The 14642-nt window shown below is 37.5% G+C and overlaps 1 protein-coding gene across 3 annotated transcripts in view; it reads right to left on the bottom strand.

The window, feature by feature from the left end:
* LOC144634558 (protein O-mannosyl-transferase 2-like) overlaps nt 1–14642 on the bottom strand; it is a 53217-nt gene that overhangs the window by 33447 nt on the left and 5128 nt on the right. For all 3 annotated transcript variants that reach the window (XR_013567216.1, XM_078493553.1, XM_078493554.1), the window contains exons 4-17: nt 14206–14314; nt 13485–13593; nt 13235–13300; nt 12471–12564; nt 11249–11355; nt 10623–10705; nt 10218–10327; nt 9321–9387; nt 8230–8290; nt 7798–7876; nt 6953–7107; nt 4889–4977; nt 4421–4497; nt 303–374 (exon numbers count right to left, since the gene is read on the bottom strand). Coding sequence is in view for 2 of the 3 variants with exons in the window: in XM_078493553.1 (XP_078349679.1) it covers nt 303–374; nt 4421–4497; nt 4889–4977; nt 6953–7107; nt 7798–7876; nt 8230–8290; nt 9321–9387; nt 10218–10327; nt 10623–10705; nt 11249–11355; nt 12471–12564; nt 13235–13300; nt 13485–13593; nt 14206–14314 (1278 nt within the window). In the remaining variant the exon portion in view is untranslated. The remainder of the gene's footprint in view (nt 1–302; nt 375–4420; nt 4498–4888; nt 4978–6952; nt 7108–7797; nt 7877–8229; nt 8291–9320; nt 9388–10217; nt 10328–10622; nt 10706–11248; nt 11356–12470; nt 12565–13234; nt 13301–13484; nt 13594–14205; nt 14315–14642) is intronic.

Here is a 14642-nt window from a genome sequence, read left to right as displayed (position 1 = left end):
AATTATTACAAATATATATATGCCCAACATTTAAATAACGTGAAAAAATCATACATGTCCAAAGTTAAATGCAGTGTAATAGCAAAAAATTAAAACCAGGATTAGAACATGACCCTGCAAGTTGGAGAGATTTTATGAACCCACCCCACACACCCCAAAAAATCTAAATTGCAAATCAAAAAGTATTGATCCTTAAGTATCCCCCCCCCCCCCCCACACAGCCCCAGCATGCATATGACCACTGATCTTTAATGAAAGATATTTAAATAATCATTATCATCAAGGCAATTTTAATTTGTTACCCTGAAGTTAATTGGCCACTGCCAAGGCTGTGATGTCACTTCTCCTTCTTTTGGCTTGAATCCAGAGTTGGTCTGAAGACAAGAGTAAATCATAAAGATGAGAAACGATTTATGCAAATTCCAGACGCAAAACATAGTTATTTACTGCTTAAAAATCATGATACTACAAAAAAATAAGTAAGTTGCCTACATGGCATTAATTGCTTAATAAAAATAGTAAGCTAAAACATGAAATGTTATTCACATTTTGTAACTATGTTTTGTTCTTAAGGCTTTTTTAAAAGAGCAAATTGAATAAGTGATGGCAATTTAGATGTTATAAAATTTAAAAACGATCTCTGACTTAAAAACTTTAAAAATACAAGCTTTCGGCTGTTTGAACTACAGCCTTCGACGGGTAAAATGTACAAAGGTAAAATATGCAGTGTGTGAAGTTGCGAAATAAAAATGCTAATAACTAAGAATATTAAAAGGAATGCGAAATAACAATGCTAAAAACTAAGAATATTTGTTAAAAAGAATGTTGTACTGTCCAGGTAGAGGACAGGAATTGTTATCCGCATTGGGAGTTAGCTTCGAATGCCACGCTTCCAACGTTTTTCTTGTTCTAAAGCCGCCTTTGTCAATGACAGATGCATTATCAAAGTAAATCGCGTGATTGTTGGACCAGACGTGATTGGCAATTCTTGAACCTTTTGCCGCGGTTTTTGTGGGGGGCAAAGCCGCCACATTGTTATCGACTGCGGGATTTATTTATTTATTTGTGTGTGGGTTTGCTTGTGTCACGTGGTCTTCTGCGAGAGAGCCTGGGGATGAGTCGGCGGTGCGTGTCGAGTAGGCCATATTGGATTTTGGCGTGTTGTATGTTTCGTGTGGTTTCTTTGATTTCACTGAGCTGTCCTTTTAGTTGCTCGTCATTACAGCAGCTCACGAAGTCATACTAGCCAACATTTCGTTTGACTGGAAGTCTGTGCAGGTTGCACATCAATTCAAGAGGAGCTTTTACGCTTACGCAAGCCAATATTGAAAGCCGCAGAAACAGCACAATTTAATACATTTGTACTTGAATCAGTCTATATGGCTATATGTTCTGATATATGTAAATTATTCTGCAATGCATACCTACGGAGCGATATAATAAACAAACCATTTTAGTGCTACTGGTTAAATCAAAGGCTCTTCGAGCAACCTCATGGTAATTCGATGAAGTGGCGTCCTTCGCTTTGTTTTTCAAATAAGCGTTCAAGAATGTAACGGTCTCACTTCATTTGCCTTTAAATGCTTTTTTTTTTTTCATGTGAGTTGCGTCAATGGGTCACTGATGCTTTGTGCTCTCCGGCTTCGAAGCGCAAATTCTATTTTTCACTACCAAAATAAATTGTAACCTTTGAATATGGTTTTTACTGTCTTAGATGCGATAAATTGTGTGTTCAATTACTTTTCTGTCAGCACATATATAATATACATACCGGGCAGCGACTAGCCTCCCACGCAGTCGTTCTTAGGGGTGATCGCGTTACACTCCTCCCCGCGATTGCGTTACACGGTGTGGAACACAATCGCCCCTAAGAACGACTGCGTGGGAGGTTAGGCAGCGACAAGCGTTGTTATTTTTTGAACAGCCGATGAAATTTGAGATCTGCTCGCCTCAAAAAGATGAAAAACGGATGACGTGACACGAGGTGACGTAGCGCGAAACAGAAACGTGCTACGCATTTGTGTTTTTCCAGTGAGCTGAAACGTTTATTAAATCACGTCACATGCAATAATAATTTTCTATAACAGTTTAAGCGTAACTATATGTAGTCCATAGGTGCTATCAGTAATGTCACAATCTCACTTAATTTGCCTTCGAGTGTTTTCTTGCGTGAATGGGTCATTGATAGCTTTTTTTCTTCAAATAAGCGTTCAATAATGTAACACAATATCACTTTATTTCCCTGTGAATGTTTTATTTTTCCATGGGAATTGCATCATTGATGGTTCGTGCTCTCAGGCTTCGTAGCGCGAATTCTATTTCATCACAAAAATATTTAAGTGTAACCTTTGATCCTTTTAAGCATTAAGTAAATTTGTTTTTTAAATATGTTTACTTTTCTGCCAGCACGTATAGCGTTATTTTAAGCAGCGAATAAAATTTGAGAGAAAGATGCGCGTTTTTGCACGACTCAAAAAGATGAAGAACGGATGATGTGACACAAAGATGATGTGACGCGAAACAAAAACGTGCATGAATGTTGTGTTTACTAAAACGCGTCTTTGAATGTTTTCTTACGTGAATGGGTCATTGTTAGCCTATGCTCTGAGGCTTCGTTGAGCGAATTCTATTCTCTTTTATCACCAGAGGATAAGTGGAAGTGGTCCTCTTTCGATTTGTTTTGTGAAATTCAGTTTACTGCCCTGAAAGAGAGAGACCCTGGAACGAGGTTGAAGAATAATTTGTTTCTGATTGACATGTGCTGAATGCGTTTAAAAGACCTTTCCATCAGCACGTTTCTCGTTTAATGATAAATTAATTGCGGTTTGATATCAGAATCGAGTGAGTGAGTGAGTGAGTGTTCGAGTGAGAAAATGCGGCCCATAACATAACCTCATTACCATTCGGTAAAAAGAAAAAAAAAAGGAAAAAAGAAAAAAATTGTCCCCTCTGGGATTCGAACTCGGGCCTCTGGCGACCTCTCGTTCCCCAGTCAGATGCCTACCCAACTGCGCTACGCTTACATTCTTAATGACGCAAGGGCGAAAATATCGTATATCAATGTAATAGACATTCCGCTGTTTATCTGTTATCATGTGCATCAAAGAAATGTTTGAATCACCTGCTGCTCATAAATTTTCAAGGAATGAATTTGCAAAAAATCACAAAGATTATTTGCCGCAATAAATAGCAGCCTTAAGGTAATTGAATGTACTAAATGAATTCACAAAAAAGAAGAATCAAATTTGAAATTATCAAGCCCCCACACGTACGCATCGCGGACCGATTTTTACATTTCTCAGGTGTTCTTTTTTCCTGGTGTTGAAGGCTCTGCCCGTCTCACCAATGTAACACCATGAACACTCAGAACAAGGAATTTTATAGACAACGTTTGTCTGATTCCAAAGAAGGTCGAAATTTTGGAGCCGGGAACTGTTGTTGGAGGGTGGTCAGTGGTTTGTTTACTACTGTGATATCGTGCTTTTTGAGGACACGGGTCAGAGGTTCTGTTACGCCTTTAATGTATGGTAAAGAGGCGAATGACTTGTGTGATTCGGGCGCCTCGACCATTTTGAAAAATGTTCCAACAAGTTCCTCCGGGGACAGCACTGTCGAGGGTCGGGTTTTGTTAGACTGGATGTTTTTAATGAACTTCGATGGGTAACCATTAGATTCAAGTGCTGAATGAACTCGGTTAAGTTCTCGTTGTTTTCCTTCGGAAGAGTTGGGTAAATTTAGGGCTCTGTGTAAAAGAGTTGCCGCCGTGCTGGCCTTGTGTTTGTTATCATGGTGAGAATTATAATCAAGATATCTGTCTGTGTGCGTGGGCTTTCTGTAAACATCGACAGCGATGGCACAATTTCTTCGGGTGACTAAGGTGTCGAGAAAAGAGATCTTTCCATCACATTCAGTTTCGATGGTGAAAGAAATGTTGGCGTCGATTGAATTTAATGTGTCATGGAAAGCTGACACATGGTCTTTTTTAATGATACAGAAGCTGTCGTCGACATACCGTTTCCAGATTTTAGGAGGAACGGATGAACTGTTAATCGCACTTTCCTCGATCTCCTCCATGCAGAGATTGGCCATGACAGGGCTAACTGGACTGCCCATTGCGCACCCGTGTACTTGTTTATAGATTTTGTCGTTGAACATGAAATAATTGTTGGACAGGGTAAATTGGAGGAGTGATATTATGATATTACCTTTGTACATTTTACCCGTCGAAGGCTGTAGTTCAAACAGCCGAAAGCTTGTATTTTTAAAATTTTTAAGTCAGAGATCGTTTTTAAATTTTATAATATGTTGTATCCTGGCTGCGGTCCTTCAATATTTTCAATTTAGATGTTATTAAAAATATATCATGCTCTAAAAACTGCACATACACGCAAATACTTAAGTACAAGTATTAGTATCATACCTGAGCCATAACAATGTGTGATTCATAAACACTGCCAAGAAAGGAAGGCTTGTAGAAGTCTGATGCAGCTTTTGGTACTGAAATGTACAGACACAAAATATTCCTGACCATTATTTTATAATTTAAACTATGTTTAGTTAACATGCTATTTATGTACTATTGTTGCATTCTACTCTGAGCCTTTATCTGTCTGAAGATCTGACTAAAGGTAATGGCAACAGACCCGGCCTTTCTATGCTGATAATTTTTGTCAGATCACAATTAAACAAGAAGGTTTAAGAGCTTTAATCCGAGCAGTTAAAATAAACTGCTTTTGCTTAATATAAATAAATTTCTAAATATCAAATAAATAAATTTTAATAAATAGATAGTAACGTTTAACTGCTTCTAAACTCTAAGCATGATGATCACATTACAAAACATTTGGAGGGACTGTTCAAAATACAATATTTTTAATTTTTTTTTCACCTCTTTCATTTTCATGGCCTTCAACATTCCAAAGATTATGTCCATGATGTACAATAGGGTTGCAGGTTACTTCCAGCTGCTCCCAGCCCCTGTATTTAACCAATAAAATTTGACTTTAGTGTTGTTTAATCACACTGTTGTTAGCTACATGTACTGTAGTCTGTGTCTGAGCCAAGTGGCCTATACAGGCAGGGCTTATCCTGGTTTCTGTAGCATTAGTAATACTAGTATTTCAAGTATAATTCTACCTCCCCCTGGATAGGATGCTAGTCCATCACAGGGTTACCACCCAGAAGCAAATTCACTGGTAGCCATTTATACACCTGGGTGGAGAGAGCCACTGTGAGGGTTAAGTGTCTTGCTCGGAGTCGAGTGCAATAACCATTAGGTCACCGCACCTCACACTTGCTATATGTACTGCAGTGTTCCAGTTAAGTTTTTGAAGCAAGGGGTCACAAAATTTATCAGACAGGTCAACCAAAAGTTGCCAACCCGGTGTATGTAGTGCCTTGTTAGAGGAAAGGGTCAGAAAAAAATCCCTTTTTGTAGAAAGGGGTCTGCACACACTTTACAAGAGTGTTATGCTTTCAACATCTTGGGTAAAAAAGAAAAGAAAATACCTGATTAATTAAAACGTACTATAAATAATTCACCTATCACAGAGCTCTCGAGCTCATACATGTGTTTTCCCAAAGAGGAAGAATGGGAAACAACTTAACTGTGTCTTTCCTAGGTGGATCTGGTGGTATGCTCTCCCAGACAATTTTTAAAAAATTGAAGCATCTTTTTTAGACTGGTTTTCTCAATTCCGGGTACATATGACCACGTTTTGAATCTCAAAATGAAATTGTATTTTTATTCAGTACTTTGGTCTCAGTGTTCTTACTCAGTAGTCCACATAGAATGACAAAATTTCCACAATTTTTTTCATTTTTTTTTTAATTCAAACTGGTTGTAATAAATAGTAAACCGCTGTCTTTTTACCCTCTGTCCTTAAGAAAAATGCTTGTCATGACTTTCTTCTTCGTGTATAATACATAAGGCGCATAAACTGGGAAGACTTTTCACTGACACTATACGTAGTGTAAAATGAAACTACTGTCTGTAGTAAATGTACATGAAGGCACAAGTTTTGTCGTACGTGCAGGACACGATCGAAAACTCGAGGATCTTTTGACTTCACAAATGAATTTAAACATTCTATTTAGAACAATTTTGCTTTGTGAACTGCATTTGAAGCAACAAAAGATAGCAAGGAGAAAAAAAGAAATTTATTGTGAAGCTGTTTTCGGACCTAAGTTGCGGAAGCTGAAAAAAAAGGCAACTTGAACGGACGTTTTGGTAAAGCTAGTTTTTCTTGTCGCTCGAAAGGAGATGACAACAAAGTGCAAAAAGAGCACAGTCTTGGATAGTGAAGTTGCCTTCAGAACTAAAATGGATGAACCTAAAGATGTGATTTCTTTCTTGCCCTGAATTTGATTTCCTTCCAATATCTTTGTCTTTGGAAACTTCCTTCTTTGCTTTTTATTGTTACTTCTATGTAAAACATTATTTGTCCATTTCATTTGTCGGGTCAGGTATCCATCTCTATCTGGTTTTTGACCCGAGACCCGTCTCTTATCTGGAACACTGGTACTGTGGACAATAATATTAAAAATAAACTGACTGATACTGACTAAACTTCAGACTCATTGACCAAATAATTAATTGATTGATTGATTAAATGGGGAGACTTAATTATTACTGTGAAGAGAAAATTTAATTAGCTAGAGCCACTTTTGTCAAGGAGCGACATTATTCCACAATGTAATGAGACCAGGGTTGATCTAACATGATGTACGTGTGGTGAGTGTGCATGTCATTTGAGTTGTGAATGTCCCATTGTCCTTTCTCAGGGGCTTTCCTCACTTCAGTCTAAATTCCAGTTTGCTCTAAGATGTGATCAGTGACACATGTTGGTTTAACAGCGTCAATTAAACTAGTACTAAAAAAAAAACTATATTACCCTCAATTTAAACAAACTAACTGCCAATTAAATTACTGTATGAATTTTAAAAACTGTACCACTTTGGTAGAACCTGTGTGCTGCCGTGCAGGGCACAGCCCAAGTTGACATGAACAAGCCTGAAAATCGTCTTGACAGTCTTGATTCTTCCATCGCTACCCTCACCACTCACAATTTCTACTCGCCAAAAATCATTTGCATCTCCTTTCCCATTCTAAATATAAAAAATAAAAAATTCAACAATTTATTTTTGAGAAAAGGATGACTTTTTTTATTTTAAAAACAAGAAATGTTTCGAGTGTTCAATGATCATCTTGAACAGTTGTGAGTAAAAAATACAAATTACATTTGAATTTATAATGGAGCTTATACAATAAAATTTAATATGCTTGTTTAAAATAATTATTGCTTTAGTTGTGTGTTCTATTATACATTCAAATGACTTGATTTTTGAACAATCAAAACATGTCTCATAAAATATCATGATAACAAATTTTATTTAAAACTTCATAATATGAAAATTATTATCTTTATGGTTCTACCATTTAGGCAAACAAGTGATTTTTTTAAAGGGAGGAGTGCAAAAATAACTTATAAATAATTAACTTAATTAGTGACATTATCATTATTCCAAAGCTTCTGCCATGTTCATTTTAATTATGAAAATCAGTCCTGTGATGTCATATAAGCCATAAGTTTCTCAAGACTGAAAAATTTTCCATGCCATCTTTTGAGCTTTACTCTCAGATAAAAAGTATGTGAACTTATGACAGCTCTTCTGCTGCAGACTGTCTCAAGGTTATTTTGTGTTGTCCTTGCTTCTTTTGTCAAATTTAAACCACAACATGTATGCCTTTATACAATCTGTTATTAGCATGCATCATTCTAATGTACATGTACTTACATCTCCATAGCCTGTAACTTGATTATGATGTGTGGTGAGAGGAGCTTTTTCTGTATGACTGTGGAGGTTTCTCTTGGTCCTAAACAAATTGAATTTCAAAACAGAGTTGCAAAATTGCCAACATGTATGCACAATGCATATTATAGTTGGTAAACTTCTCTATCGTTGTGAGATACATCTGCCAATAAGGTACTCTAACTTGTGTTTGATACATTGGTTGAACATGTACTATGTATACTGTACTTTCATTTCTACATTGAACTGTGTCAAACTGGCCTTAAAACTTGTATACCCATAAACTAACTACCAGTATTCTTTTCTTTTAAGATAACATTATTTCAATTGACAGTACTGTTAAGAAAATACAGAGCCTCTTGAAGCACTCTTGACTAACATTGAGAAAAGAAAAAAAATATTTTAAAATGTACATACCCAACATGTTCCAATCTGATCCAATCTCCATTCTTCAGGTATTCCAGAGGCTCCTGGTCATCTGCAAAAGATAAAAATGATATGAATAATTTCTACTATATGATTGAGCTGCAACTGATAGCATCATGGGTGGAGGCAGTGCAGCCAAATAGTGACAGAACTAGACTTGAAATAGAATTCAGATGGTGCATGTGGTACCCTGTTTTAAGTCCCCCACACCAAGGCTGCAAATAATAGTTGGTCATTGAACATTGCTTGGTCCACCAAAATTTGCTCATGTCCGATGAAATCCCAAGTGTAGAAGAACATGATGCCCGGACAATTTTTTGATTGCAAATCATTTTAAGGCAAGGGTGAATAAAAATATCTGTCTGACCACAATTTTGTTTTGTCTGACCAAGATGGTGTCTTAGTAGGACATATGTCCTTTCAAGTGAAAAAAATTATTTGCAGCCCTGCACACTGATCTGACTATCAGCTAGTGCTGTTTTCAAAAGTGATCCCTAGGACTTTCAACTCCTCAATCACATTTAATATTTATAATTATAAACAGGCTGACTGGTCTGCCCCCTGCCAGTTGGCATAATACCGTAAAATTCCGGTTATAAGCCCCCCGCTTATAAGCCCTCCCGGTTATTGGCCCATCTACCTGGAAACAAAAAAATACATCCGATTATAAGCCCCCCCCCCCGGATAGAAGCCCAGGATAGAAGCCCCCCTCAGCCGCATGGCAGTACTAAACAGCGCTTAATGTTGCTTTATTATGTGTTTTTAACTAAAAAACGTATTTCGATAAACACTTCCGTGGCTCGTTCCGAAACGGAATTTTTATGTCGCTTATAAGCCCTCCCGGATATAAGCCCCTTCCGCTTAATATAAGCCCTCCCAAAACCCCTTACGAATTTGTATAAGCCCAGGGCTTATAACCAGAATTCTACGGTATTGTAGCTAAAAATTCTGGCAAACAAGATGTGACGGCTACAAAAATAATTATAAAGTCATATATCAGTGTGGCTAAAGTTGGTTTGAATTCACTGAAATGTTTATGGTGATAGTGCTCAGGAGAATATAAACAGTCAGTCTGCACTCACTGTAATCTTCATAAGCCTTTTTTACCAGCCACTTGTTGTTGTCGTCTTTATGTGAGTAGCAAGTAATCTGAAAAGAATTACTCCATGGTGAATTTGACAGGTAGAAACAAAGTGATCATACATGTTCTTTGCTAACAAAACATGCATCTCAACAACACCTTGAATGTGCTCAAGAGCTCACTCCCAGGAATCTACAGGTGTAGTTTACAAAGGCACATGGAAGAGCTTCCATCCTTAGCTCAGATTATAAGAAGTAAATTGGCTTTCATAACAGAACCCAGAGATGGATACAAACAGGCCCTTGTCACAACAGGATCCAGAGATAATAACCTACAGGGTCCCTTTCATAACTGGACCCAGGCATAGATAACCTATATGCATAGATCTGTCATGACAGAACCTGGAGGTGAATATCTACAGGTCCTTGTCATAACAGGATGTTGAGATAAATAACTGCAGTCCCTGACACAATAGGACTTATAGGGACCTTCAGGTCCCTGTTACCACAGGACCTGCAAGTTGCTGTTGCATATGTGTAGAACCTAGAGTACCTGTAGGTCCCAGTCTCAATAAGACTTAGTAGAGTTGAACAACTGTACCCCCAGGGGGGTCTCCGGCTTGTTCGGGGATGTGTTTGGTTGTCCTGGTCGTTTGGGTCCGTCTGGTCCCCCCCCTGTTCGTGTTGTGTGGTGTGCGTGGTCCCCCCCCCCCCCCGACGTACCTAGGTCCCTGTCATAATAGCACCCAGAGATACCTAAAGTACCTGTCCTGACAAAAAACTTACAGGGCCTTATGACAACAGGACCCAGTGATGGATAACCTACAGGTCCGTGTTACAACAGGACACTCAGGGATCTGTTTTAGTCAGAGGGAATGAAAACAAAAGCATATATTCACCTGTTGTTGCTCAGGAGGATGTTCTTTGGGGTACAGATGTGTATGAGAGTGTAAAAGAGCTCCTCCAGCTCGGGTGTTCTTAAGTGTAACAACTGAACCAAATGCCAGGTCTGAGAAGGAAACAAATGAAAAACGTATTTAAGCACAACTAAAACTACTACTGATGGCATCATTTTTAGAATAATATTACATAACATTAACTTCAACTGAACAAAATATCATTCAATAAATATTTATGAAATCATGTGCTATCTAATGGTCTGAAATGCTGATGTATGAATAAACTCAAAAAGAGCACAGGTTTAAAATGGCAAAGGAGGAAAAACTGTTGATGGTTTCTAGTTAAACACAAGAATCTTGAGTAAGATCATATGTGCATGAAATAGTATACTCAAGATTACGAACCTTCAGGTACCACATTCTTGTAGAGAACATTTCCTTTTAGAGTTGACTGGAAAGCTGAACTGAAGAAGCCATCACCTGGGCCACTAAATCAATCAAAAAATAAATACAATATATTACAACTTGAAGTAATGTTGCTGCTGTTATTGCTATTTAGCAATCTGCAGGAATAATCGCATTCAGGGTCAGCCATCATTTAACAACTGGGCCATGCTTTATTGTGCACTATTGAGTTATGGTGTATGTGGGAAGTTCTTTAAATGGAGAGCACGAAGCATGAACTAATTGTTTCAAGGGCATAACTTTTTCATAGTATTAAGATCAGCAAGTTCACTTCTACACAACTTTACATACAACTTATTTGGAAAGTTTCTGGTAGCTGGAAAGGGCAAAAGTCTTGAATAAATAAACTACCAAGCCCTCAATTTCTAGGATCTCCTGACAACTCGAACCAAAAGATGTTTCCCCTGGAATTGCAATTTTTTAGTCAAACACTGTAATTTTACCCTGGGTTCTTAAACCAATTTTTGTTTTCCTTAGGGGTTGAAAAACAAGATTCCACTGTAGGTTTGTACTGACAACATTACCAGGAACATTTTTACTGTAAAATCGTACTATTATTTTCTTACGTGTTTGGCAGCATCTTGAAATGAATGGCAAACCAGAAGAGATACACAAAGATCGGGATCATTATCAAACAAAGCACTCGTGCAAGGAAGTGTTTACCAATCTCAAACTAAAAAGAAAAATCAACCAAACAAGGATTACTTAAAAAAAAAGCAAATTAAAAACTTAGTTGTGCATAGGGACCAAGAAAAAAAAAACTTTAAAAAATACACTCTGGGCCATATATTATTACTTTCAGCACAAACTGCAGGCCTATGATACTAAATAATATCACAAAAAAAATACACGTAACTTGCTCCATGTATGCAGGCCTTTGATACTGCATTTTATACCATGCCATAGAAAATACAGCCAATCAGAATACAGGAAAGCTGTTGTATATTCGACGGTATTCAACCCAACCTTCCCATCGTGCTCTGCGATCTTATTCTAGATGAAATTTAGTAAGCGTATTTTCTATGGCATGGTATAAAATAGTTACACAACACTTTCTCGTGGTATACTATGGAATATCCCACTTGTCACTTGTATTTTCTTCTTACAACTCGCCTTTAGGCGAGTGTGTATCCGAGAAAATGCAAGTGACTCGTGGGATATTTCATAGTATACCACTCGAAAGCGTTGCATAACTAGTATATATCTTGCTCTTTGCACACATTGCAGACATATAATACTACATTATATCTAGCTCTCTGCACACATTGCAGGCCTATGAAGCTGCTCTCTGCACACATTGCAGGCCTATGATACAAAATAATATCACAGTAACTTGCTCCATGTATGCAGGCCTTTGACACTGCATTATATCTTGCTCTTTGCACACATTGCAGACATATAATACTGCATTATATCTAGCTCTTTGCACACATATCATTGCAGGCCTATGGAGCTGCTCTCTGCACACATTGCAGACCTATGATACAAAATAATATCACAGTAACTTGCTCCATGTATGCAGGCCTTTGACACTGCATTATATCTTGCTCTTTGCACATATTGCAGACATATAATACTGCATTATATCTAGCTCTCTGCACACATTGCAGGCCTATAAAGCTTACTCTCTGCATGCATGTTTTGCAGCCTGCAGGCATGGGTAAGAATCAGCAGGTAGTATAAAAAACAAAATTTCCCAACAGATTGATTAATAAAAATAAAAACGCATTGAAAATTAAGGCACTGACTTTGCATCTAGTATTCAGTAAATGGACAAAAGATACTAACCAGTGACAGAGAGAGATCTCCTAATAGGTCCCACAAGTTCATCACTGTTGTGATACCAGCCCACAGGATGACAAACAGACCAACCCACTTGCAGCTAAAGGATCATGAAAAGTACATAATACTTATGGCAAAAACACTACTAATGCATACAGTAATGCATAATACTGCAAGATTCTGATTCAAGGCTATTTACAACTCTTACTCCACCAAGTCAATTTTTCTTTACAAAAACAAGCATTAAATATTTATTTTTCACCAAACCAGTTGCAAACATTTTATACCTAAAAACTCATGTAAAGCTGCACCTTTTCAATGCTCCTAATATATATTATATATGTTAAAATAAAAAAATTAACTGAGATCAAAAAATTAACTGCAACATATACATACTAGGCCATTTCCGAGTTACCCTTTGTCTGTTTCAAAATAAGTCTACGTGCGAAGCCATTCACATCAAAACAAGTTTCACCTACAGGTCCATTTTCACGCAAATCAAACTCCTTTTTTTTTCATTTGAATGGTTTCACATGTAGAGTCATTTTGAAACAGAGTCAAAGGGTTATTCGGAAGTGGCCTCTTAAACCGGTAGCTAACCCCTCCACAACGGACTACTTCTCATTGCTTTCAAGACAATTTAATGAGTTCTATTAATTTTCAGATTGAAACCTGTCTTAGATATTTTATCAATTAAGTAATAAGTTAAAAAATAATAAATGTCATCACAAACATAGGTTCACTGCAACTGTAGTTCTTTCATTACCTACCTAAAAGCACAGGACAATGAGACACCTGATGCAGCCATCCAAGCCCACCACTCAATGCTGTAAGGACTTCAAATATAAAAGAAAGCATGTTAATTTAGAGAATAATTCTACCATTTATATTTACCATGTCAATGTTGTCTGAATATAACTACAGTATATTAATATTTCTCTTAATAAATGATTGCCAAGCTGTATAAGTTCTTATTGTCAGTAACTCATCCATTCCAACATTTTTTAATGGGATACTTACACATTCTTGCAGTTTTGAAACCTGGTGAAACAATAAGTCGACAACATGATCCAAAACATTAGAATTGGATCTAGAAGAATGTACTGTGATATCGTCACACATCCATGATCTGCAACAAAGAATAATCAATTAAAGTTTCAAGAACAGCTTACCAGGAGAAAGAAGATCATGGGGAGGGGTGCTGGGAGGAAAGGCAAGAAATTAGAAAAAGAATGCTCAAGTACATGTAGTTTGACTAGCACTGCAAGTTGTCATGAATATCATATGATAATCAATTTTTCCAGAGTGAAACTAAAGGGAAAAGATCAATGTGAGAAGTGGAGGCAAGGCATTGCATCTCCAGGTTCCATGTGGCCATTTTTCTCTCTCATTTTCAGTTATTTCTAGCAGTCTAGCTGTTTTGGTTTACTGTTTTTCATGCTTCAGTAAGTTTGATCAAATTGAAATTTGGTAATGTTGGTATTTGAGAACATCCCAAACATTATGCTGGTGGATTAAACCTGAAAAATACATTGAGGGAGGACACCGCTCAACACAAAAATTTTTTAATCACATACCAATCTAGCTCTCTGAAGGTAGGAAAGCCAGAGGGGGAAGAAGAAGAGGAAGGGAATATGTTCAAGAGGGGAGGACAAGGAGGAAGTGATAAAAGAAAACATGGGATGGGAGGTAGAGGAAACTAGTCACACCCATCAAATAGCCACTTGATGACTCAACTTACCAAAAACAATAAATGCTGTGGCCAAAAGGGCAGCACCTGTGGACTTGGTGAGTTCCCACACTGTGAGATAAGCAAGCGGCACACACAAGGCTCCTAGTGTTGCACAGAACTAAAACACAAAACAATAAACACAATTACTTTGAATAGTTGCTGCTTAAAACTTTTGTTATAATACTGTAAAATTCCGGTTATAAGCCCCCCCCCCCCCCTTATAAGCCCCCCAGGTTATAGGCCCATCTACCTGGAAACCAAAACATACATCCGGTTATAGGCCCCCCCGGATATAAGCACCCCTCTGCTGTATGGCAGTACTGAACAGGGCTAAATGTTGCTTTATTGTGCGTATATTGAGAGTATAAATTTGTAAAAAAAAAACTTTGTAAATTTAGTTTATTTGGAAGACGAAGAGCCACTCTGTGGAAGCTCTTCCAATAAAG

The sequence above is a fragment of the Oculina patagonica genome, chromosome 13 (assembly GCF_052425735.1).
Source record: "Oculina patagonica isolate OP01 chromosome 13, crgOcupat, whole genome shotgun sequence".
Taxonomy (NCBI): Eukaryota; Metazoa; Cnidaria; class Anthozoa; order Scleractinia; family Oculinidae; genus Oculina; species Oculina patagonica.
The sequence above is the reverse complement of the archived record's forward strand: the minus strand, read 5'-3'. Positions and strand labels throughout refer to the sequence as shown.